The sequence below is a fragment of the Giraffa tippelskirchi genome, chromosome 13 (genome assembly GCF_054371585.1).
Source record: "Giraffa tippelskirchi isolate mGirTip1 chromosome 13, T2T-mGirTip1v1.2.pri, whole genome shotgun sequence".
In the NCBI taxonomy this organism is placed as follows: Eukaryota; Metazoa; Chordata; class Mammalia; order Artiodactyla; family Giraffidae; genus Giraffa; species Giraffa tippelskirchi.
Genome location: NC_137287.1, coordinates 35,860,726 through 35,886,646, shown reverse-complemented (window position 1 = coordinate 35,886,646; position 25,921 = coordinate 35,860,726). Strand labels below are relative to the sequence as shown.

General features: G+C 42.0%; 1 protein-coding gene across 4 annotated transcripts in view; it reads left to right on the top strand.

Moving 5' to 3' along the window:
* LOC145531678 (uncharacterized) overlaps positions 1-25,921 on the top strand; it is a 468,005-nt gene that overhangs the window by 237,024 nt on the left and 205,060 nt on the right. The window contains exons 3-4 of one of the 4 annotated variants that reach the window (XM_081554698.1): positions 23,259-23,414; positions 24,053-24,180. The exons of 1 other annotated variant lie outside the window; for it this stretch is intronic. In XM_081554698.1, the coding sequence (XP_081410824.1) occupies positions 23,259-23,414; positions 24,053-24,180 (284 nt within the window). Of the gene's footprint in view, positions 1-23,258; positions 25,168-25,921 lie in introns of those variants that run through there. 2 more of the 4 variants (XR_014072657.1, XM_081554697.1) reach the window with 2 other exon arrangements.

Genomic DNA, 25,921 nt, shown 5'->3' with positions numbered 1-25,921 from the left:
GTTTCTGCAGTGCCCCAGGACTCATTAAATCGCTGGGGGTATTCGAAGGGCTACAATTAAGGACCATTTTATGTGCACAGTCCAAGTTCCTGGAAATGATTGTTCTCATTTGAGGCCCCAGAGTAGGGGCTGCTCTCTGCTAGGATGAATGATAATGTGGACCCCAGTGATTTGCTGTCCTTCATCGTTTGATCTGCTTTAATGACCAGAGTGTAATTAGCCAATTGTTGTGTGCAGGTAGGTGTTACAAATGGAGTTGTAAATTCAGCTCCTTAAAAAATAGTGGGTGTAAGAGTCTCCCCTGCAATGCAGATTATAGATGACTCTGGAGAAAAGTAAGGGGAAGCCTGGATGCCCTCTCAAGGGTGAAGTGCATGGCCATGTACATGGGCACACGAAAAGACAGAATGATTTCCTCAAAACTGAAACCAAAAAACATCCCTTGGTATAATTCCTTAGAGTTGTGTTTTTTTGTTTGTTTTTATTTGTTTTTTTTTTTTTTTTTGATAGCCAAACACTATTTATTATCATGTCTTTATCATTGGTTTGATCTTGGAAAATAGATACGTGTCCCCATCTTTAAAATGTGGATGGTCATAGTGCTAGACTTGTTAGAAGGATTGAGTGAGAAGATGCATGAAAAGGGCTTGGCATGACACCAGAGATGTACCGAGTGCCAGATACATTAGCCATGATTCTCACAAACGTGGTGAGCTCCACTGGTCAGGAGAATCAAGCATGGACCATTGGTATTTCAGAGTAAGACAAGAATTGACATCCACTATTGACCCACTGTCAATAGTGAGGGATGGGGAGGCCTGGTGTGTTGCAGTCCTGAGGTCACAAAGAGTCAAACACGACTTAGCCACTGAACAACAACAACAACAATCACCTTCTGAGTTCCCAGACCGTCACAGCCACATAGCAACGTGCATCAAGGCTCCTCAACCACAGAAAAATCCAAGTGCATGTCTTAGAGCACTGATTTGACCTAGAAGAGAGAAATAAAAGAATTGTAAACACTATTTTACATTAAAGGCAGCTCAGATGTACTGTGGAGTTGAATGTAAAATGAATATGGATTTGTAAGACAAAACACATTTTATCAAATGCCATTTTGCCCTTGCAAGACCTGCTTCTGGCTGTGTCCCCTAGAATTCCTGTGGGTTAAAGTCACTCTCCTCTGTGGATAGCTGCATTGCTCCCCAAGAGGTGGTGATTAGAGAACTGTGGCGATGCTCCAAGTCCCCCCCACCCCCACCCCGGCGCCAACTTCCAAGACTGGAAATGATAAATACTCCTTCTTGTGCCTTCCTGAGATTCTGCTAGACATTTTGTGTTTTTGAGATTGGAGATTAGAAATCATCATGCTTTTAAAATTCAGGATAAACAGTTCATTTACAATGTCATTCTTTCAAAAGAGTTTTAATTTTTTTGTCTTCTCCCTCCAACCCCTAAGTGTTAATTTACGTACATCAAGGATTTTAGCAAGTTTCAAAATTAACATAAGCTATTTGAAATGGAGGACACCTGAGAAAGAAAATTATTTTGTGACTGATAAACTACTGACCCACAAGTCTTGTCCAAACGACTTTCATTGGCAGTATGTCTCCTTTATCCAATGCTGCTTATATCTTTAAGACTTTGACAGTATATTCATCTATCCAAGCAATGTGTTGAGAATATTCTTAGGATCTGTACATTACAGTCTTGCTGCTTCTTGTCAATGGCTGTGGAGTATTCTGTAATGTTCATTGTGTTAGTTTGCTGGGGCTCCCAAAGCAAAGTACCACAGACTGAGTGGCTTAAATAACAGAAATTTATTTTCCCATAGTTCTGGAGGCCGACAGTCCAAGATCAAGGTGCCAGGGGCATTGGGCTCTCCTTGACTTTTAGATGTCTGTCTTCCCCCTGAGTCGTCACATGGGCATCCCCCTGTGGGTGTCTGTGTTCTAATGTCCTCTTCTCATAAGGACACAGTCATGTTGGATTAGGGTCCATCCATAGGACCTCATTTCAATTTGAAGACTTTATCTCCAAATACAGTCACATTCTCAGATAGTATGGGGTTAGGACCTCAACATATGAATGTGGTGGGCACAATTTTGCCTATAACATCTATTACTGTAATTTAACTGTCTTCCCATCCATGATCTTTCAGGCTGCCTTTATTTGAGGTTTGGTGTTTTGTCTTGTTTTGTTTTCAGAAAAAATAAACAACACTTGTAAATGGAAATTAAAACAACTGTGAAATACCACTGTATATGTATTAAAATGGCCAAAATCTGGAACACTGACAACCTCAAATGCTGACAAAGATGTGGAGCAAAAGGAAGCTGTCATAATTTGCTGGTGGGAATGCAAAATGGTTCACCTTCTTTAACAGATAGGGCTTCCCAGGTGGCGCTAGTGGTAAAGAACATGCCCGCCAATGAAGGAGATGTAAGAGATGCAAGTTCGATCCCTGAGTTGGGCAGAACCCCTGGAGGAGGGCATGGTGACCCACTCCAGTATTCTTGCCTGGAGAATCCCATGTACAGAGGAGCCTGGTGGGGTACAGTCCATAGTGTCACGAAGAGTTGGACATGACTTAAGTGACTTATCACGCATGCACTTTGACAGGTATTTTGGTGGTTTCTTACAAACCAAAACATCTAACCATCAGATTTACCTGTCCTGGTCCTTGGTATTTACTGAAAAGAGCTGAAAGCTTTCTTCCTCTAAACCTTGTGCATGAGTATTTAGAACAGCTTTTATTCATAGTGACCAAACAACCAAGATATCCTTCCATAGGGTGATGGATCAATAAGCAGTGGTATATCCAGATCATGGACTATTATTCAGCATTGAAATAAAATGAGCATGGCCTTCCCTGGCAGTCCACTGATTTAAGACTTCACCTTCCAGTGCAGTGGGGTGTGGATTCAATGCTTGGTCAGGGAGCTAACCATGCTCCCTGAGACACATGTCTCACAGTCAGAAAACCAAAACATAAAACAAAAATAATATTGTAAGAAACTCAATGAAGAATTTAAAAATGGTCCACATCAAAAAAAAAAAAAAAAGTCTTAAAAAAGAGAAATAAAATAAGCTATCAAGTCATGAACAGACATGTGAGAAATGAAAATGCGTATTACTAAGTGGAGGAATGTTAGTGTGAAAAGGCTATGCCTGGTATGATTCCAGCGGCATCTGGAAAAGGCAAAACTTTGGAGACAATAAAAGGCTAAGGATTGCCAGGGATTAGAAGGGGAAGGAGGAATGGGTGGGGGAACAGAGCATCTTTAGCACAGTGTAACTACGCTATGTATGACACTGTAGGGAAGGATATGTATCATTACACATACATTTGTCCAGACTGATAGAACATACACAGAAAGTGAACCTCATGTAAATTACAGACTTTGGGTGACAATTATTTGTCTAGGTTCATCAGTGGTTACAAACACCCCACTTTGGAGTGGGTGTTGATGATAGCAAAGGCTAGGCCTGTCTGGGTCAAGGAGTAAATGGGAAATCTCTGCACCTTATTCTCTCTTTGCTTTAAACTGAAAACTGCTCTAAAAAAGTAAAGTCTAGAATAAAATAAAACCAATCTTTTCACATATAATGCACCAATAACATTTGCCTGCTAGATCAAAGAGAAAGGATTTTTTTTTTTTTTTTGGTAATTTGAAGTTTTATTTTTTTCTTTTCTCAAAGTAAGAAATGTCTCTACATAGAAATCTAATAACTTGATTCTGTTTTGACAAAGATATTTATTAGAAGATTATTTTTTCCTAGTGGCAATCTGCAGATTAATTGGATAATTTTAGGTAAATCAAAGAGCTAGGAGGACTGTTCTGTGGGAGCTATCTTGGTGTTCATGTAGGGACAATACTATTATCTAATAAAAGGCTGTATGCAATTATATCAGCTTTGTGGTAATTATATGGATATTTTAGTTATTCGGTGCATTTAATTATGGAAGCGCCTATATTAAGTTTCAGTGGGGCAAGCTCCGACTGGATGAATGCCAAGAGACTCGTATATTTAATGTTCCACACGATGCATTTTCCTAGAGGCGGAGAGCAAATGAAAATTGCACAGAAGGGTTCCAAGACTGACTACCTTTCCTCTCCGTTTCCTTTTTAAAAATGTTTTTAATTAGAAGTTCCAGAGACAATTTTATCCTTTAAAAAAATCTTTATTTTAGTTCATGTGAAGGAAAAAAGGTTAATACATGGCTTTTGAAACTATTAACGCAACACAGAACTACGTAAAGTGATATGAATAGGTGGCCCCTCTCTGTCTGCCCCTCCAGACCTCCGCTGTCTCCCTTGGAGCGAGGGAATTCCCCCTTACAGGCTGGTTTGTGCTTTTTGTTTTTCTCTCCTTTGTTAACACAAATGCACGGGTTCATGTGTGTGTGTGTTTTAAGGACGGACTCGTATTCTACATTTTATTCTACATTTTATTGAGTAAGTTGACTTTCTCACATGGCATGATTTCCTCCTTCATAACAGTATTAAAAATTTATCTGATCCTTTGCAATAGCTGCATAATATTTCACAATACAGGCACATCACAATTCGTTCAGCCTTGCCCTCCTTGATAGCATTTAGATTATTTTTAATTTGGATTTGTTTGCTTTGTCTTTGGGTAAAGTAAGCATTGCAGTGATAAACATTTTTATCTATTTCTTTACTTCTGGTACTTTTTCTTTCTGTTGGATAAGTTCCCAGAAAGGAAATAATTAGTGAAAGTTGCACAGGTTTTTAAATTGAACCCAAATATTATCAACTTTTTAACCCCAAGTAAACTACCTGGCTAACACTGGATATTTGCAAGCTTTTAAAACTTATTGAGTGTCAGTATGGCACGTGGTTATATTGTTGCTTTAATTTACATTTTCCTGACTATTAGTAATAGGAAGTATCTTTCCTCCTGTGTGAATCACTTATGCACAGTCTTTCCATTTTCAATCAGTTTATCTTTTCTCTTACTAAATTGTAGGAATTCTTGGTACGCTATGTCTGTTCGCCTTCGTCAGGTACACCTGTGTTATAAACACAGGCTGTCAATTGCCTTTTTGACTTTATCTGCAGGATCTTATGCCTCATAAAAAGGTAATCTCTGAGTCATTACTTTTATTCTTGACACCGGAGCTCTTCCTCCCTATCTAGCTTTTATAAGAAGAGCCACTTCTATTTTCTTATAATAATTGATATTTTTATGCTTTATCTTTAAATTTTTAAAACTTACCTGGAATTTACTTTTTCCAAATTAAATATGAGATCTAGCATGCATTGTTTTTCTTGTAAAATGATATTCAATTGACTCAATACCATTTATTTACTATTCTACTCTTTCCACTAACGTGTCTGTGTGGGTGTGTTTTCCACAGATGTTATGGAAAAACCCAAACAAACATTTTGGCCAATCTAATGCATATGTGTATAGATATACACAGGCCTCATTGGTTGCTCAGTGGTAAAGAATCTGCCTGTAATGTAGGATATGCAGGTTGGATCCCTGAGTGGGGAAGATCCCCTGGAGGAGGAAATGGCAACCCACTCCAGTATTCTTGCCTGGGAAATCCCATGGACATAGGAACCTGCCTGGCTACCGTCCATGGAGTCGCAAGAGTCGGACACAACTCAACAACTAAACCATTACCACTTTATATATGTGTATAAACACACACATGTCCCATTTCTGCACTTGTAATTTGTTTCATTCCGCTCTTTCCTGTTGTGTGTTAGAATTTTGCTCATTAAGGCCCTTCAGCCTTGGTGTGATGCTGTGAAATGACACAAGAATGACGAGAATCCCCTAGTTTAAGTATTGGTCAGGTAACTCTTGGGGTCAGAACCTTTTTGAACTGTTGTACTAGTTAGTTTTCTGTTAGATATAAGCGGCAGAAACCCTACCCAAGCTGATCGAAGCAGAAAGGAAGAATATTAACTTTCAGAACTGAAAACTCTAGGAATTGTTCTGGGTTTGAAAAGTGAAAGTGAAGTCACTCAGTCGTGTCCGACTCTTCGCAACCCCATGGAGAGTGTAGCCCACCAGGCTCCTCCGTCCATGGGATTTTCCAGGCAAGAATTCTGGAGTGGGCTGCCATTTCCTTCTCCAAGGGATCTTCCCAACCCAGGGATTGAACCCGGGTCTCCCACATTGTAGGCAGACACTTTACCGTCTGAGCCACTAGGGAAGTCGAAGTTCCAGGTTTACTGGTTGCTTAAGGTCAGATGGTGTCACCAGGACCAGATCGCACTCTGTCACCGACCTCTGTTGCCACCAAGTTTAGGTTGGCTCCGCTCTGCCATTACAGAGTGCAAAGATGCTTACTAACTGCCCCAGCTTTCATCTTTTCTCTGAACAGCCTCAGACTGAAACGATGGATTGACGCCCATCACCAAGAGCCGTCCTTGTTGTCATGGAATTGTGAGTTCCTCTGGAGCTAGGCTCACCTGCGTGCCCTGAGTCGGGGTGGAGATGTTGGCTGTACAGGAACCATCTGAACTGAGGGGTCATCATCCCTGAGAGAAGGACTTTAAGAGAAAAAAAAATTAAAACCTGTTACCAGAAGGAAGGGCGATAGCCTCTTGATACTTCAGAACAAGTGATTTTTACTACACCTGATTCACTGCGAGTCAAACCACTGCATTATTTCTGGAAATCATTTAGTCCTTTAAGTGGCATCCTTGCTGCTGCTTTCTTGTCATTGTCATCAGCCTTTGATCAAATTCTAACCAGTGAGGTAGAGGTTACTCTCAACCAAGGGGTTTAATTGCTGCTCCTGAATGGTGGTGTCCAGAGAAATGCAGTTAAAATAGCAGTGAGGTACTATTTTTACATCTTAAGTTGGCAAAGTTTAACAGGATCACTGGTAGCCAAAATTGGCATGACTTTGAGGTAACGAAATCCTCATATACTGATGGTAGGAACGTAATTTGGTATAACCTTTGAATGTATATATATATCTGTGTGTATGTGTGTGTGTATGTTTATGCAACACAGCAGTGCCTCATATAAATTAATTCTATAGAACACATATTTCAGTTGATTTATATTTGAAAGTAGCCAGATCAGTGCACAAAGCATTATTTATAATGTCAAATTCATATTCCAAATTTAATATGTATTAGAAGTGGACTGATTATAAAATTGCTGTCTAGCCACGTATTGGCCTGACATTTAAAGGAAGGTCAATTATCCATTGTAACCACCCCCACCCCAATTTTTCTAATGTAAAGAGAACAGCCCCACCATGCAGAGCTAGCCCTAAAATCCCTGCCATGGTTAGTATTTTATGAAGGATCCCCCTAGAGTGGGTAGGTCACCTCTCTCGTGTTTTGATTACACCTTCCATATGGATTACAGATCATATTCAAAACATTAATTACTCCGCATCAGCATTAATCACTTCGCTGAATATATTTCACCTTTTCTCCTTCCCGCAATGTTTGTTTAAGCCACGTCCACTGGATAGCATTGCATTAAAAAGAGGAAGTTCTATATGGCAGAAGAACTTAGCCTCCAAGACAAAGATTCTAGGGTCGGTTCTGACAGCATCATTCATTAGCTCTGTTACTTCCAGGCAAGTCATATACCTAGTAAGTCCATATGTTGTTTTGCAAGATGTGTGCAGTAATCAGAGTCTGTCATAGTTAGCCTGACTGTCATAAACAGTAAACACTAGAGATTATATGTAAAGTGTTCTATAAACTCTAAAATCCTGATCACTTGTACAATGCTGCTGCTTTTGCTGCTAAGTCACTTCAGTCGTGTCCGACTCTGTGCGACCCCATAGACGGCGGCCCACCACGCTCCTCCGTTCCTGGGATTCTCCAGGCAAGAATACTGGAGTGGGTGCCATTTCCTTCTCCAATGCATGCATGCATGCTAAGTCGCTGCAGTTGTGTCCAACTCTATGTGACCCTATGGACAGCAGCCCACCAGGCTCCTCTGTCCACAGGATTCTCTAGGCAAGAATACTGGAGTGCGTTGCCAGTTCCTTCTCTATGTACAATGCTGCTTCTGTGCAATTACCTTTTATGACCATTCTTAATCCCTTTCCTCTCATTTTTTTACAAGTAAATTTTTACCCAAACAAAGCGGTTGTCTTACATCTTATATGTTTGCAGAATGAGGCTCAGTGTGTTATTTGGGAAAATAAAACGTGGTGGAGTGAGCTGTGGTGTTGGTTATTTAGTTGTTTTCTTTGATGGGAGGAGGATGAAGGTTTTTTCCTCCCTGAATCGTCTGTGCATAAATATTCTTTATTTTGACTATATAGGTGAGCTTGTAAGGGTCAAGGTAACACAGTGGATTTAATTCTTGGATCCCTTTCATTTTCTTTTCTGTACTGAATGAGTTTGGTGGTTGGACTCAGTCCTTGAGTTTGTGGGACTCAATTTCTAAAAGTTTACATAGGAAGTAAAAGGGTAGCCACCTCACTTGTGCTTTTAATGTACATTTAGACCAGAGCCTTCTCACTCCTGGAAATAAATATATGTCCTTAAGTGATAGTATTGGCGTGCAGCCATGCTCAGCTGTTTCCATATTGTCTGTGGTTATTTTGTGCTGAGAAGATAGAGCTGAGTAGTTGCAACAGAATCCAGATGGCCCACGAAGCAGAAAATATTTACTATCTAGACCTTCACAGAAAAAAGTTTGCTGATTCCAGATTTAGACTGAAGTTAGAAATAAGTCCTTATTATATAAATAAATATATATATATATATCTCAAATTATATATATTTCAAATTTTATACATATTTCAAATTATACATGTATATATATTTGTGGGTGAATTAGGATATGTGTGTGTGTGTATATATCCCTTAAACTTTCTAGCAAGTCCTTAGCTCAACCAGAAAAGGATCTAAAAAAAACTCAACACTGTCAGTAGTTATTATCTTGAGAATATCTTAACATCATTGGCTTATTTTTCAAACATCTAAAAATGCCTACTCTACCCTAGTTATTCTGCTCGGTACCTTAACATATGTTATTTAACTTTACAATCCTCCCAACAACCATCTCAATGGGTTAGTAATAAACCCGTTTTTGAGGTGAGAGAGCAGGTGTTCGGGAAGATTTTTAAATAAACTTGCCAAATTTCTTAGAACTCCCCAGAGCCAGACTTCAAACTTAGTGACGTCTGAATTCAAGCAGACAGTTGTGGGGTTGTGAGATGACCGGATAAGTCATTTCTCCTCTTCTCCTTTCCAATTCCAGGGGAGGAATCTCTCAGGGATGGAGAATCATGGGGATACACACTGGGCCTAATGTGCACCCAAGAGGCTCGAGTCTGAGTTCCGTTCTTTTGATTACCCATCTAAGATAATTTTCTCCGGTTTATTGAGAAGTAACCGACAGACGTCACTGTATAGGTTTGAGGTGTACAGACTGGTGATTTGATGCATATATATTGTGAAATAATCACTACAGTGGATTAAAGAGCATCCATCTTCTCTTCTGGATAGAATAAAAAGAAAAGAAAGAAAAAAAGGAAACAGCTTTTCCTTGTGATGAGAACTCTTAGGATTTACTCTCTTAACAGCTTTCCTATGTATCACACAGCATTGTTGGCTATAGTTAACAATATGGTGTATGTTATATCCCGAGTACTTATTTGCCTCCTAACTGGAAGTTTGTGTCATTTGACCATGTTCCTCTAACTCCCCCTCCCCTATTCTTCCCCTCTGTAAACCTCAAGACTCATCTCTTTTTCTATGAGAAAAAGACTTCTCTCTCTTTAAAGATTCAACGTATAAGCAAGATCACGCAGTGTTTTTCTCTGATTCTTTTCGCTCAACGTAATGCCCTCAAGATTCATCCATGTTGTCACAAGTAGTAGGATTTCCTTATTTTTTATGGCTGAATAACAATCCATTGTATGTGTGTGTGTGTATACATGCATATGTGAAATAACTTCTTTATCCTTTCATCCACCAGTGGACACTTAGGTTGTTTTCATGGCTCACATGGTAAAGAATCCTCCTGCCAAGCAGGAGATGTGAGTTTGATCCCTGAATCAGAAGATCCCCTGGAGTAGGAAATGGCAACCTGCTCCAGTATTCTTGCCTGGAAAATCCCATGGCATGGACAGAGGAACCTGGCGGATAGGACATGACTTAGTGGCAAAGCAGCAACACAGTCGATTTATAATGTTGTGTTAGTTTCACGTGTACAGCAAAGTGAATCAGTTTTACACACACACATATCACCCTTGTTTAGATTCTTTTCCCATATAGGCCATTACAGAGTGTTGTGTAGAGTCCCCTGTGCTCTGCAGTAAGTCCTTGTTAGTTATCTACTTTATATTTAGTAGTGTGTATCTTATTGCCTCTTAAGGAGACTGACATAGTCAAGATTTTCTCTAGGTCTGAAATGGTTTTCCTTCTTTGATTAAGTGACAGAAGATGGTTTGCTCTTAGAGGCCATGCTTTGTGGAAAAGATGTAGCTTTAAGAACGAGACTGGAGCATTAAGAATGAGACCGGTGCTGGGTGAGAATGGCGGCATGCACGCCGAGGGGAGAGCCCGGAGGACGGGGGGATGGCCGATTCCCATCTGCTCTTTCAGGCTCCCTCACCAGCAGATGGGCGCTGCCTTGGGACACCTGTAGAACGTAGGTGGTCTTCACAGGGGTTTCCCTTTCTTTTGTTTCCTTCAGTTCAGTTCAGTTTAGTTCAGTCGCTCAGTCGTGTCCGACTCTTTGTGACCCTGTGGACTCCAGCACGCCAGGCCTCCCTGTCTATCACCAACTCCTGGAGTTGTACTCAAACTCATGTCCATCGGGTCGGTGATGCCACCCAACCATTTCATCCTCTGTCATCCCCTTCTCCTCCTGCCCTCAATCTTTCCCAGCATCAGGGTCTTTTCCAATGAGTCAGCTCTTTGCATCAGGTGGCCACAGTATTGGAGTTTCAGCTTCAGCATCAGTCCTCCCAATGAATATTCAGGACTGATTTCCTTTCGGATGGACTGGTTGGATCTCCTTGCAGTCCAAGGGGCTCTCAAGAGTCTTCTCCAACACCACAGTTCAAAAGCATCAATTCTTCGGGGCTCAGCTTTGTTTATGGTCCACCTCTCACATCCATACATGACTACTGGAAAAACCATAGCTTTGAATAGACAGACCTTTGTTGGCAAAGTAATGTCTCTGCTTTTTAACATGCTGTGTAGGTTTGTCATAGTTTTTCTTCCAAGGAGCAAACGTCTTTTTAATTTCATGGCTTCTACACGAAGTGAGTTTGTTTCCTTCCCTTCCCACATTTCAGTTGAATGGAAAACCTTTGAGTGAGATTCCAGTGTGACTCTTTAGAACTGGAGTTCTGAGCTTCCTGTGGGAAGAATCACGCCCATGTCCCCAAGTGCCCTTTTATCCAGGCTCCCTGAGTGGGAGTAGGAAACCCTCCACTAGTCCATCAAGATCTAGAGTAGCAGATGAGACCCTCATAATCCTGGACTGTGTCTCAGGAGGACTCAGCTGCATGTAGGTGAATGACCTCCATCTTACGAGTGATAAAGGGTTTCTGGTATCTACTGAGAGTCTAGACAGCAGTGGTTTAGTGGTGGTTTAGTCACTAAGTCGTGTCAGACTCTTGCAACCCCATGGGCTAGATCTAGCCCACCAGGCTCCACTGTCTATGGGATGTCCCAGCTAAGAATACTGGGGTGGGTTGCTGTTTCCTTCTCCAGGGGATCTTCCCGACCCAGGGATCAAACCCATGTCTCCTGCACTGCAGGCAGTCTCCTACATTGCAAGCAGATTCTTTACCTCTGAGCCACCAGGGAAGCCTAGACAGCCCAGTTAACCATAGAATGCTCCATTTCTTACTCACACTTGGCACACAGTAAGCCCTGTAGTTAGCAAACATTCATTAAGCATTTACTTTCTGTCTGGCAAACAGACATTTGTTTAGTGAATGCTTTATTATTCTATTATCATTCATTTTAGATACCCCTATGTAGAAACCTGATTTAGACACTTTCTATAGCTGAAATTCCTGCATCCAGGTAGGGCTGACTGTTTGCTTTAGAGAAAGTATCCCGTTGTATGTTCACCAGTTGAAGAAGAGTGAGTTTGTTTGAAAGGTAACATTTGATCCAGATGGTGATAGTAACAGTTTGTCAGCACTCGGATTCAACCACCACAGTTCATCTTACTAGTTGTAAACTAGTCAAAAATATTAAATGCATGATTGTGTTATTATAGGGCTTCCCAGATGGCACAGCAGTAAAGAATCTGCCTGCAATGCAGGAGATGTGGGTTCCAGCCCTGGGTTGAGAAGATCCCCTGGAGAAGGGCATGGCAACCCACTCCAGTATTCTTGCCTGGAAATCCCATGGACAGAGGAGCCTGGTGGGCTACAGTCCAAAGGGTTGCAAACATGACTGAGCATGTGCTCATGCCCCGTGTTGCTATAGGAAAACACAGATAAGGCACAATCCCATCTTCTGTATATTTATTCAAACGTATTTTAGTGTTTAAAATAAAACATATTTTAGGGTTTAGCAACTGTATCCTAGTGTGTTACCTTGGATGTTAAAGTACCAAATATAAGAGTCTATCTATTCTTCCAAGATCGTCTGTGTCTATGGCATCATCTCTCTGTGCTCATGGGTTCCAGATGGTCCTCAGACTCTCCAGAGTTTTAGACCTATTCATCCAAAAATGGGCCTCTTATCTTTCCCAAATCTTTTTGTGATCCTTCTGAACTTAGTCATGGGTGGCACTAGTCAGTCAATAACTTGTAACAGATCCATGAATTGGTCTTGACCTTTTGGCCTCTTTCAATTCCTTTTTGTAAGTCATCACTAGTCATGCATATATTTTCCAGTCATTCGAAAAGTCTTGTCAATTCTATTTATAAAATATTTACCAAATTCTTGCTTTCCATTATGTCCTTGTTGCCATGTCTTCTTCTGCACAAACCCTTGTCATCTTTCTGTCTGAAATAGAGCAAAAGAGTCTCTAATGGATTTCCCTACTTCCTATGGTCCTTTTCCACATTCCCAATGGAATGGCTTTTCTGTTCAACTTTATTATAAAAAAAAAAAAAAAAAGGAGTCTAAACCACTTAGAATTGCAAACAAACCCTTTGTTATCTGACCTGTGCCTGCTTTTCCAGCCTGGACATTCACCCTGCCAATCAACTCACACTGTCACACCTCTGTTCCTTTGCTTAAGTTGTTTCCTCTGGTTAAAACACCTTTCTCCCATGACTATGTTGAACAAACTCCAGTGCATCCTTCAAAACCCAATCTAAGCATCTCCATCGTAGTGAATTCTCTCAAATCTGCCTTCTGCCTTTAGGCAGAGAAAGAAGATTCCCCTACCCAGAAGAGACACAGCACACTTGACTCTGTCTCACTTATACCAGTAATTATATACTGTTTTACATGATAACATTTGTTTGTATCTGTATTTCTCAATAGACTATTTAACTTTGTATCCCCAGGCCAAAGACTTTACAATTCATGTATAAAATTCAGTGGGCCATCACGTATGTAATGTTAGAAGAATGAGTCAATCAGTTACATTTTTGATGTCATTCTTAGATACGAAGACATCTTCATGCTTGCAATTGGAAAGAAAAAAATTTAAACTAACCAAACCTCTAGTGTCAGAGAATTCATATTTATTTTAGCACTCAGTGTTTAAATTGCATTTCTGACAGCCTGGCCCACCGGCTATGCTTCATGAAAGATCATGAGGCTCAGGGAAGAGGTGTATTCATCTCAGCATTGGGATATTTTGCTTTTCTGCAAAGCAAAGGGACCTGGGGACTCCTTTGCAGGCTGGCCATGTCCTGTGTAATCCCAACTGTGTCTGGAGATGCTAGCAGGGATGGAGGGTGTGGTCGGGACTTGGTGGGGAGTCAGGTTGCATCAGAAGCACAGAGGGGAAGGGAAGGAATAGAGAACTAAGGAAGAAAGCTTTCGGTGACCAAGGCAACCACTCCCCCATCTCTGCCTTCCTCTGGCCAACAGACTCTTGTTTCTGTTTATCTGTCTCCCCCTCCTTCCTCCTAGATCTTTTTAGAGGTCATCTCTCTCGTATCCCTCCATGAAGTGTTCCTCTTTCTTACTTATCAGACTCTTCCCTGGTGGCTCAGTGGGCAAAGAATCCGGCTTCAATGGTTTAGACACAGGAGACTCAGGTTCGATCCCTGGGTCCGCAAGATCCCCTGGAGGAGGGCATGGCAACCCACTCCAGTATTCTTGCCTGGAGAATCCCATGGGCAGAGGAGCCTGGTGGGCTACAGTCCATGGGGTCGCACAGAGTCAGACATGAGTGAAGCGACTGAGCACGTGCGCACTGTGAAATCTACCTGGCCTTCCGAATCCAACTGTGGGAGTTCACCACTCCACTCTTCCCCAATTCTGTAAGGCTTTCTAGGAAAGACCCTGATTTGACCAGTCTTTCCATTCCCTAAATCCTACAGTTGAAGGACACCTTCGAGCATGTGAGATTTCTAGCACCATTCTGTCCTGGGATCAGACCAAATTAAGTCAGTGGAATTAGCTGTCCTGCTGTATCTCCTTGTTCCCTTTGTAGGTTGAGAGGATTTGAGGCCAAGTGTGATCAGTAATCTCTTTGATGCCCTTTTGTTCTCTACACTGTTTATCCAATTTCCAGTTTAGGCGATTCAAGAGGAAATTATCTTGCAGAAGATAGCATGATCATCTAGGGATATCTCCAAGCAAACCTCTTCCATCTTTACAATGTCCGTGCTGATGTAACCTATAGAAATACCCACAATAGCACATGTCCCTCTCCCCCTTGTAAGGGAAGAAAAGTCTTTCCTCCTACCTGTCTTATGGTCTCTGACTGGGGCCCTGTAAAATGGATTGATGAAAGACAGATGAACAAGAGAGCAGTGTACGCATTTGTTTAATGTAAGTTTTATGTGGCTCCGGAGCCTTCTTAAGGAAATGAGGACGTGAAGAAGCCTGAGCATTTTATATTAGGTTTCATAAAGAGTGGACAGTCATGGGGGGAAAATGATCAGACAAAATGATGTGAGCCAGGGAAACCTGGCAAAGCCTGTTCACTCGGATTGCTCTTCCATCCCTCCTTCTTGCAAGAATAGGACCTCTACCCTGAGAACTCATGACCCTTTTCAGGTGAGGTAAGGTGAGGAGAAGGTCAGAGGGAAACTCCTTCCTACATCAGTGGTTTCTCAAATTCCTTCTGTTTAAAATACTCAAAATGCCAAGATGCCATCTTTTGGAGTAGCATATCCTAAGCCCCATTTCTACCTCCTCCAATCTTCTTCTTTCAAAAAAAAAAAAAAAAAAATTATTTGGCTGTGCCCGGTCTTCGCTGTGGCATGCAAGCTCTTAGTTGCAGCATGTGGGATCTAGTTCCTTGAAAAGGGAGGGAACCCAGACCCCCTGCATTGGGAGCACAGAGTCTTAACCACTGAACCACCAGGGAAGTCCCTCCCTCAATCTTCTGCTCCAGGAGGCCTTGTAATATCTGAAAGGAGAATTTCCCTCTGTCTCTTAGCTCTCACAGTTCTTAACCTGAATCTCATTCCTGGTTCTACCTACCTGTCTACTTTGTGTTCTGATTGTTAGTGAGCATGCGTCTTTCCTTGCGGTTCTTTGCCGGTGAATTTTGTGCTCAACAGGGCACATCAGATGGCATGTCCTCAATGCGTTTTTCAATGAAACAAAAGCAGGAAGCTGAACCATGTAATAAGAAACCCTAGGAACCCAAGAGTCTTGTCTATGGCTTCTGCCCATTTGCTTCCTCATTTCATTGCAAGGTTCATTTCCTACATAAAATTAGCTACTGAAACGTCTCATTCCCTTGTTTGTCATCTTTCTTCCCCATAGAACATAAGCTCAGTGAGGGCTAGGACTCTGTCCATCTCTTTTACATAACATAGTATTGAAAACAAACAAATGTAGAAATAAGCCAAGACCAACCAAATGGGGACAAGCAAAGGCAGTTTTCTCAAATCTTGCTATAGCAAGGGAGTAAACAACCATCAGGCCACTAGGGTTTTAGCAGAAGCTAAAAGGTGGGCAGCGAGTGAGAGAGGTCTTTCGAGGGAAAAAGAGAAGGTTCCGGGGATGTCCTGATTGGTCAAGGGGCAAGTGGTTGTCCTGGGGAAGCTGGAGGTGGAACAACAAGAAGCAGGACTGTTCCTGGGCCTGGTATTGTCATTTCTGTCGTTTAGTTACTGAGTCATATCCCACTCTTTCGACCCCATGAATTATAGCCCGCCACGTTCCTCTGTCCATGGAATTCTCAAGGCAAGAATATTGGAGAATATTGGAGTGGGTTGCCGTTTCCTTCTCCACTATGCCTGGTGAAAGGTGCATATTTCACTTTCTCTGGTTGGTCTGAAGTTGACAATGGGGACAAATATTAAAGGTGCCCATCACTTATCAAGTTGAGGCTGTTTTTGAAACAATTATTACAGGGGTTTTTGTTGGGCTTTCTGAATTGATTTATTACAGCTGACTTTCTACAGGTGTAATTTGTGGTTAGCAGCCTGGCTTCCTGGGTTATTGGCTGGAGATATGAGTTGGTTTCCTGGACTGGTTGCTGAAAAGATTTAGGGTCCAAGTTCCATTTGTATATATATGGCCTGGTTGTTTTCCATGTGTATATTCAGTCTTCCTTTGTCGATAGGAGGAAGGAAAGCAAGGAGGGGAGGGATGAAGGAGGACAGACTCTTACCTAGGTTTCATCCTGGACACTTCATGTCAAGGACTAACTCATCGCTGAGCAGACGTGATGGCAGCTCCCAGGAGCACCCACCTTCGAATCACATCCGCTAGTCCCAGGCTGGAGCCCGGTGAAGAAAGGAACTCTTTTTCTGTCAGTTGGCCAAACAAGAGCCAAGGCTTTTGAGGAGGCACTTAAAGAATTTTCAGTTTGCAGTTGTGCAGAAGCTGTTGTTCAGGTAATTTAACATTGATTTTAGTTTAAAAGGCAATTAAGATAAAATGAGCAGCCACTAGCCACTTAGGTTAAATAAGCTCAGATTTAAATTGCTCCCCATTACCACCTTTGTTTGTGATGTTCGAACTCTTTTATGCTAATCATGTGCAATCATGTGGTGGCCCAATTGGGGCAGGTGGATGGAAGAGGGAACCAAGCCATTATTATTGAAAGAGGAACGAGTTGGCCCCAAATTTTTCCTAAGATAAGTGCAAAAGTGTTAGTCGCTCAGTTGTGTCTCTTTGTGACCCCCATGGACTGTAGTCACCAAGCTCCACTGTTCATGGAATTTTCCAGGCAAGAATACTGGAGTGGTTAGCCATTCCCTTCTCCAGGGGATCTTTCCAACCCAGGGATCGAACCCGAGTCTCCTGTGTCTCCTGCATTGCAGGTGGATTTTTTTTTTTTTTCCCATCTGAGCCACCAGGGAAGCCCTCCTAATATGAGATGGATTCTCTGTTATAGCACTCTTGGGAATGTGGGTTTGTATAAAAGTCCAGGGTCCTGGTTTCTTATGTCTGAAAGGCTCAAAATGGTGCCCACTTGTTGACTCATAAGTTTCACTTCTAGATATTTACCCTGACATATCGAATAAGAGGCAGTTCACGAAGCTATGGGCAGAGATGTTCGCTTCAGTGTTATTTAACATAGAGTGAAAAGGAATCGTGCATCACAGTGGGATGCCAAAATTGAAGTTATCATTCTTTTTTAGTGGCAGAAAATCTTGATATATTGTAAAGCACAAAACTATTATAAGGCAGTTTATATGATACAATGTCTCCTGTGTGCTTATGATTTTTTAGTTACATATGCAGCAAAAAATGGACTGGACAGATTTGTAACAAAATATTATATGTGGCTCTCTTTCGGTGATAAAACATGAGTGACATTTTTCCTGTGCTTTTCCTGTTTTTTACAGCTTTCCACAATAAACACACGTTGGAGTTTTATTTATTTTGTGAGCTCTCTTTAAAGATTTTATCACTGGCATATAATTGCCTTACAACGTTGTGTTAGTTTCTGCTGTACAGCAAGGTGAATTGGCTATGTGTGTATACATATCCCCTATCTCTTAGACCTCTGGTCTAATTATAAAAAGCATTGAAAACAATACGTGCTTGTTGTAATGCTATTAAAGAATTCAGTGCTATGCTTGATACACACCATGTCAAGGATGAAGTTCTATGTACATGTTAGGAGGAAGAATGCACGTTCAGTTGCAATAATTCTGTTTCTTCCTCCAAGAAAGGTTGCTGAGCTTCATTAAAAAAGGTCGTTCACCTGGCCCTAGTGTAAAGTTGTAAGGCGAGCCATTCTATAGAGCAGGCTTCTGAAATATGCCCGGGTGATTCATGGATTTGTCTATTCGGAAATGTGGTCATTCACCAGCAACCAATGTTGAGCTAATGGGATCCATTTAGGAATATAACCACAACAGGTCCACCATAAATCGCCTGCTCTCCCATCTCAATGTGCTTCATTAAGCTCACCTTTCCTGATGCGACTGGATTATTAGATGTCAGGATGAAGAAAATCATTAGGTCCCACTGTTCTAATCCTCCAGAGCACCAATGTGGTTGCTATGTAATTTTATTTTATTTTTTCAGATAGAACCTGCTTTGTGCTTTCCTATGGGAAAATATTTTCAAATGGGTAAAGAAGCAATATTACTGTATTGTGAGGCATATCTCAGTAGGTCATTACCATAACTTCTAGCAGAAAGGATAATCTATGGCGCATTTTACTTCAAAGATAAGATTGATTTTTATAAAAATCTTTAGTGCATTGAGGCTTAGCAATTTTTTTTTTTCTATGAAGAAGCAATTAGATACTGGAGTTTTCCAGAAATGTTAGGTGAGTATAAAAGCCAAACCCTAATTTTTTTTTTTTTTAAGAAAAGATCATCATTCAACATTTGAAGAGAAAAGGCAGTTTCTCGGTGAGAAAATGATATTGGCACAATGGCAATCGTTATCACTCACACGGCTAGGTGTCCACCATTTTCTTAACATTTACATCTCGCTGGAAAATAGACAAAAACGTGATATGACAAAGAAGAGTCTAATAAGCACCTATATTTCTACCACCAAGAACTGCCATTTTGAATGATTTTTTTTCCCTAGTATGTGTATCTACACACATGTAGATATGCACACATGTGTGTGCTAGGTCACTTCAGTCATGTCTGACTCTTTGTGACCCCATGGACTGTAGCCTGTCAGGCTCCTCTGTCCATGAGGATTCTCCAGGCAAGAATACTGGAGTGGGTTGCCATACTCTCCTCCAGGGGATTCTCCCAATCCAGGGATCGAAACTGCATCTCTTACATCTCCTGCATTGGCAGGCGGGTCCTTTACCACTAGGGCCACCTGGGAAGCCCCCCCCCCATACACACACTCTTAAAAAATGGAATATGCATTCTCTTTATAGTCAAAACAAGCCATTAATATGTATATAAATCTAGAAATGTATATCTTTAAAGGTTTTATATATATATATATATATATATATATATAATTTATTTAAAAAGTATATATGTGTGTGTGTATATACACATATACATAATGGAGCTTCCCTGGTGGCTCATATGGTAAAGAATCTTCCTGCAATGCAGGAGATCTGGGTTCGATCCCTGGGTCAAGAAGATCTCCTGAAGAAGGAAATAGCTACCCACTCCAGTATTCTTGCCTGGAAAATCCCATGGACAGAGGAGCCTGGTGGGCAACAGTCCATGGGATCACAAAGAGTTGGACACAACTGAGTGACTCATATATATCTTCAAAAGTTTTCTATATATATGACACATATTACCTTTAATAAAAGTATGAAACCAAAATATGTAAATATTCTTTTAAAGGAGAACTATAATTCTCTCAACTTCAACCACTGACATGAATCTTGAGTTCTTTTCCCCAGAGCTAAAGTTATTATGAATCTAGAAGGTGCCACCCTTCTAGGCCAGGGGTCAGCATAGCAAACTTTCTGTAAAAGGTTCCATAGTAAATATTTCAGGCTCTGTGGCCCACTGGGTCTCTGTTACAACCACTTGGCCCTGAAGTTGGAGAACATAAACAATCATAGTCAGGGTGTCAGCAAATGGACCTAGCCGTGTTCCAATAAAACATCACTCATGGACATTGAATTTGAATTTCCTACTTCTCCTATTTTTTAAAATATTTGTCTCATTTTTTCTAAACTTTAAAATATAAAAGCCATTTTAGTTGGTAGGCTGTACAAAAACAGTGATCAGTAACCTGGGTTCTGGGTCTTCTTTTATATTTCCACAGACATTTCTGTATCTTCAGATAATAATATCTATAATATTATTTCATTTGTGCATTTTCTTGCATGAATGGTATTGTAGTGTATGAATCATCTAAAAGGTGTATTTTTAACTCAGCAAAGTTTTTACTAAAGAATATATATATATGTTGTATTATGTAGTATGTATAGATGCCTTATATACATGTACACATACATGTATGTGTCTGTCTAGCTATAGATTATTCCTAAGAAACTGTAGTTAGTTCTTTTCACTGCTACATAGTATTCCATCATAGGATATATCATGTATTTGATGCCAATGGGCATTTAGTTGATCATTTCTTTCCTATTACAAATAGTAGTGCAGTTATACCCATAAACACTTATGCATGTGTTTTGTCAGGGCGGGCATTAGGAGCAGAATTGCTTGGTTATGGGGAGTGCACCTTTTCCATTCTAATTGTTGTGCAGTCGCTAAGTTGTGTCCGACTCTTTTAAACCCCATAGACTGCAGCACAGGCTTCCCTGTCCTTCACTATCTCCTGGAGTTTGCTCAAACTCACGTCCATTGAGTCAGTGATGCCATCCAACCATCTCATCCTCTGTCGCCTCCTTCTCCTCTTGCCCTCAATGTTTCCCTGCATCAGGGTCTTTTCCAATGAGTGGTCTCTGCATCAGGTGGCCAAAGTATTGAAATTTTAGCTTCAGTCCGTCCAATGAATATTCAGGGTTGATTTCCTTGAGAATTAACTGGTTTGATCTCCTTGCAGTCCAAGGGCCTCTCAAGAGTCTTCTCCAGCATCACAGTTCAAAAGCATCAATTCTTCAATGCTCAGCCCTCTTCATGGCCCAACTCTCACTTCCATATATGACTATTGGAAGAACCCTGCACTCCCTGATTACTTTAGCAGTTAATTTCTAATGTAAGCACATATTATTCTCTGGGCATGGTTTTCAACAACATCAGGTAAAATGGCAAAACATTAAGTATTATTTTATTAGACACCGGTAAAGACGTTTCCAGAGGGATGATACCAATCTACCCTTACCCCAGGGAGACTTCCCCTCATTCTTGATCTCGGGGGCTTCATCTATTGCTGTTTTTTTTTTTTTAATTAATTTATTTTTTATTGGAGGATACTTGCTTTACAGAATTTTGTTGTTTTCTGTCAAACCTCAACATGAATCCGCCATAGATATACATATATCATCTCTTTTTTGAGCCTCCCTCCCATCTCCCTCCCCATCCCCATCCCACCCCTCTAGGTTGATACAGAGCCCCTGTTTGAGTTTCCTGAGCCATACAGCAAATTCCCATTGGCTATTTATTTTACATACTCTCACTTTTCCCTCTCATGCATTGGAGAAGGAAATGGCAACCCACTCCAGTGTTCTTGCCTGGAGAATCCCAGGGACGACGGAGCCTGGTGGGCTGCCGTCTATGGGGTCGCACAGAGTCGGACATGACTGAAGCAACTTAGCAGCAGCAGCAGCAATGTAAATTTCCATGTTACTCTTTCCATATATCTCACCCTCTCCTTCCCTCTTCCCATGTCCATTAGTCTATTCTCTATGTCTGTTTCTCCATTGCTGCCCTGTAAATAAATTCTTCAGTACCATTTTTCTAGATTCCATTACTTGTGGAGTCAGAACGAGGAAACAATGTCTGCTCTGGACCATCTTGTCATGTTGCCCCAGATGCTCGTGTGGACCTTGAAGTCCCTCTGGGTGCATACAAATATTGTTCTGACTCTTCACCGGGGCACTTACACATGAGAATAGCAATTTATATCAATAACTGGCTTGGGCAACATCTGCCAAGGTTGTCACACTCTGTGATTAAATGACCATATGTGCCAGGGAACGCGGGGACGATGGGACTGTGATTAGGGTGTGCTGTCTCTCCACCCACCACCCCACCATCCGTAACTTCAAATAACCTTGCTTTTGTGAACTGATGTGTGAATCAGATTATTCCACGGAGACTGGTAGTTTTTTCCATGATAATCATCCTTGATGTTTGTATATCTCTACAACCACACAGAGTTCTGATTAAACAGACGTCTAGAAACCTTTTGCCAGTTTACCTGATTCCATTGAAAACCGTGTCCAGAGGATAGTATATGCTTATATTAGGAGTCAACTGTTCAGATAATCAGGGTGTGTCTGTATTTTGCACTGCATTGTCACCGTAAAAGGAAGTTTTACTTAATGTTATCTTAGCATCTTTCAATGCAATCGCCTCCAAGAAAAGCAGGCAGAGAAAACACACATAACTTTTCTTAAGTTTACAAGGAGCAAGTTAAACACTACATGAATGCAATATTAAAAACATCCTTAATGCATAAGAAGGAAAAAAAAAAACCCTCATTTTGTTACTGGTATGACAGAGACGGATGATGGTTATGTAAGGACTTGGCATGTTCCAAAAAAAAAAAAAAACCCTGGAAATATCGCCGCTAGTTGTGGAGCTGTAATAAATGTGAAAATAAATATTTGAAGGATTTATTAACATTTTAAAATTTACTTACCAATATATAAAATCCTACTCAGTTGTGCACAAAGCCTTTAATGAAAATAAACTCTCCAAGAAGTTGACAGAGGAAACCGATGATTATCTCACTGTTAATCAAATGTAGTGTATCTGTATGATATGCTAGAACACATTTAGATTCCACCCCTTCAAGAAACAGTTGCTTTGAAGAGAAACAAGGCCATCTTAGGGCGTGTAGCTTGCCATTCTGATTGTGAAGGAAATGAAGAAACAAAACTCACTTCCCCAATCAATAGATGGTTTAGTCTCTACCCAAAGGTATGGTTTAGATTGGGAATAGCTAATCTGGGAGTAGTTAGAAGCTTGTGAAACTCATTTCATTTAATAAGAAATAAAAAGATCATATACCTATGAAGACTTTTGGAAACAAAAAAGAGGAAATTTGCTTTGATTCCACTATTATCCAAGGTAAATATATTTTAGAAGGTGATCGCTGAAGTTCAACAGGACATAATATGTATTTTCCATTTCAAAGCAGGCTCGAACTTCAGAGCATCTTCATTTACTACATAATGTGTAAGACTGGAGATTGCAAAGTTGCAACTACTACCACTAAAAAGAAAAAAAAGGTACAACCACTTCTGGGAGGAAACACGGAGGAAAAGTTCATCAGCAGCGCTGGGTGTAGGGACCGGTGAGATTTCCATCTTTTACTAGTGTTTATACATGAAGTAGCACCCTGGAAGTCATAAATACTGTCCCGTGGACATTCTGAATAATGCAGGAGTTAGTGTAAGTAATTGGAAGTGCTTATATCCTGCCTTTAGACATTTCTCCGCTCGTGAGTTAAAATTGGTTGTCAAGGGTGGACTCGGAGGACCCTGCAAGGTGCCCTAGTCTGTCATGTGGTACATATTTAATGCTTGAAAGAACAAGGGAAGGGACACGTGCAGGGGTGTGGGAGGGAGGGAGAGAAGCAAGGGACCGCCGCCAGCTCCGGGAGGCGCGGAGGCGGGACCCACGCAGCCTCCATCCCTGGGGCTGTGAGACTTTGCAGAACCATCGGGGCGTCCAATTTGGCGAGGGGTTTTTTTTTGGCGCGGAGGCCGAGGACGCGCGGGCAGCTGGCTGGGGCGCTGGCAGCGTCCCCGGCACCTCGGTGGCCTCCCTTTTGTGTGCGTCCCCCGCGTTGATTGCCTCCTCGCTCGGGCTGCTCGCTCCCGGCGCGCTCTGCACCTGCTGGCGGCGGTGTCAGGCTGCCAGGCGGCCTGGGCGAGCGAGCGCGGAGGCTCGGCGCGCACGACAGATGACTGGAGTCATTTACATTGCTAGCACGTGGGTGCCGCTTGCTGTCGCCTCGGACTTCTCCCGTGCGTTCTCCCGGGGAGGAAGCAGGAGACACTTTGCAGCCGACAATGAAATCTTGGCAGCTAATTGCAGTCGTGGGAGATGCCCTTCAGGTAAGGCGAGAGAAGAAGGCTCTGAACGCTGGCGGGGACGAGAGGATAGCGGGAGACCAGGGCGAGCTGCATGGAGAGGAGGCGGTGTCTACCGAGGCTTCCCGAAGCCCACTGACTCGCGGGCGGGGGTGGAAGAGGGACGACGGGGACCGGGGGCGGGCGACAGGGGGGAGGAGTGTGCAAATTGACATTTTGGGCTGCCTGTGGCAGGGGAGCCGCCGTCAGCCGCTGCCCAACGTTCGCGCGGAGAGGGTGGCGGCGTGTGCGCCCCCGGGGCTGCCTATTTAGAATAAGGACCCGGCGGCGGAGGGAAGCCGGGCACACCAAAGCCGAGATGGAAGGCTGTGGATGCCTTCGCCGCGCGTGAATGAGACCCGGTAGGTAAGGCCAGCCGGAGGACCCGGGAGGCTGGGCTCGGGCGCGTCCCGGGGCGCACCCAGGGGCGCCGATCGCCTGGAGAGGGCGAGGGGCGTTCGGAGCGATCCGGGGAGCCCCGAGATGAATGGATTTTCTGGACGGAGTAGAAGTTAGCGGGGGAACTTCATTGCCCATGCTCATTGGCTCCGTTTAACTTGATTTCCAGAGATGAATAAGCGTTTATAAGAGAAGGTGTGTAAGTCCCAATAGGCTAGCAGGGGTTTTGCAGGAGCTGCGCGCTTCTTCAAATGTGAGGTTTCTGAAATGACTGGCCAGATGGGCCGTGCCTTGGGAAAGTTGGCACGCTGACAATCCGAGGGGGCATGTGTGTGCCTGTGAGGGGAGATGAATTTCATATTTGTGCAGACATGTCTACACCGGGTACTCTCTCCTCTCTGCCTTTCCTTATTCCCAGGGAAGAGGGCTTGGACTGAAGAAGTAGGCTCTGGACCGTTTTATTAAATGAAACAAGAGTCATCCTTCTTGAGAGATCAAATAGGGAAAATGTACCTTGCCTTCCAAAGTGATGGAATTTACTGTCAAGCATTAAAAAAAAAAAAAAAAAAAAAAGCACGCAAAGTGTTGAATCTGATGTTTATCATCCTGGGAGGATCACCTAGAATCCTAGGGCTCAGCCAATCTCTCTGGCCATTTGTTTTCAGATTGGGATGAAACTGGTGTTATTTATTTCTGTTAACAAAAGAGCTAAGTCCTCCCCACCAAGAGGGGCCCAAGGGGAATTCTGAATCCAAAAGTTATGCTGGCAGCCTCATCTTAGTGAAATGTTCATTAAATTACCTGTGAAACCAGTCACTTTGTGAGTATCTTTCCATAGCTCGTATTTTACTCATTGTTTATATGGTTTTAATTTTGGTCACAGGGAAATGAATGTGGCTTATAATGAAAACAGTCAAAAATGATTGTGTAATCTTTTTGGAGGGTAGCTGGGCAGTAAATGTTTGGTTTAAGTCCATAAAATCTTTCTCAACCGAGTTTCGTATTTTTGATCTGAACGTATCTTCAGAGATCCAAAGGGCATGAGTGTAGATGTATTTGTGTTATGGAGTAACTTGCCTTTGTGGTTTGCTGTGATTAAGTTTCCAGAGGATTGTTCTTGAAGTAAGAAGACTCAAGTCAGTCGCTGACAGCTGTTTACCACTGATGTTCCCAGGCAGTTCAGGCAGCAATCATGATTTTCTTTAAAAGAAGCAGGATATTTCAACTTCTGTCTGCCTACTCACACTCCCTACACACGCTGGTGCTTCCTTCTGTATTAGAATATTCTCAGATTATTAGGAAGAGAAAATTGCTTCTCTGAAGAGTT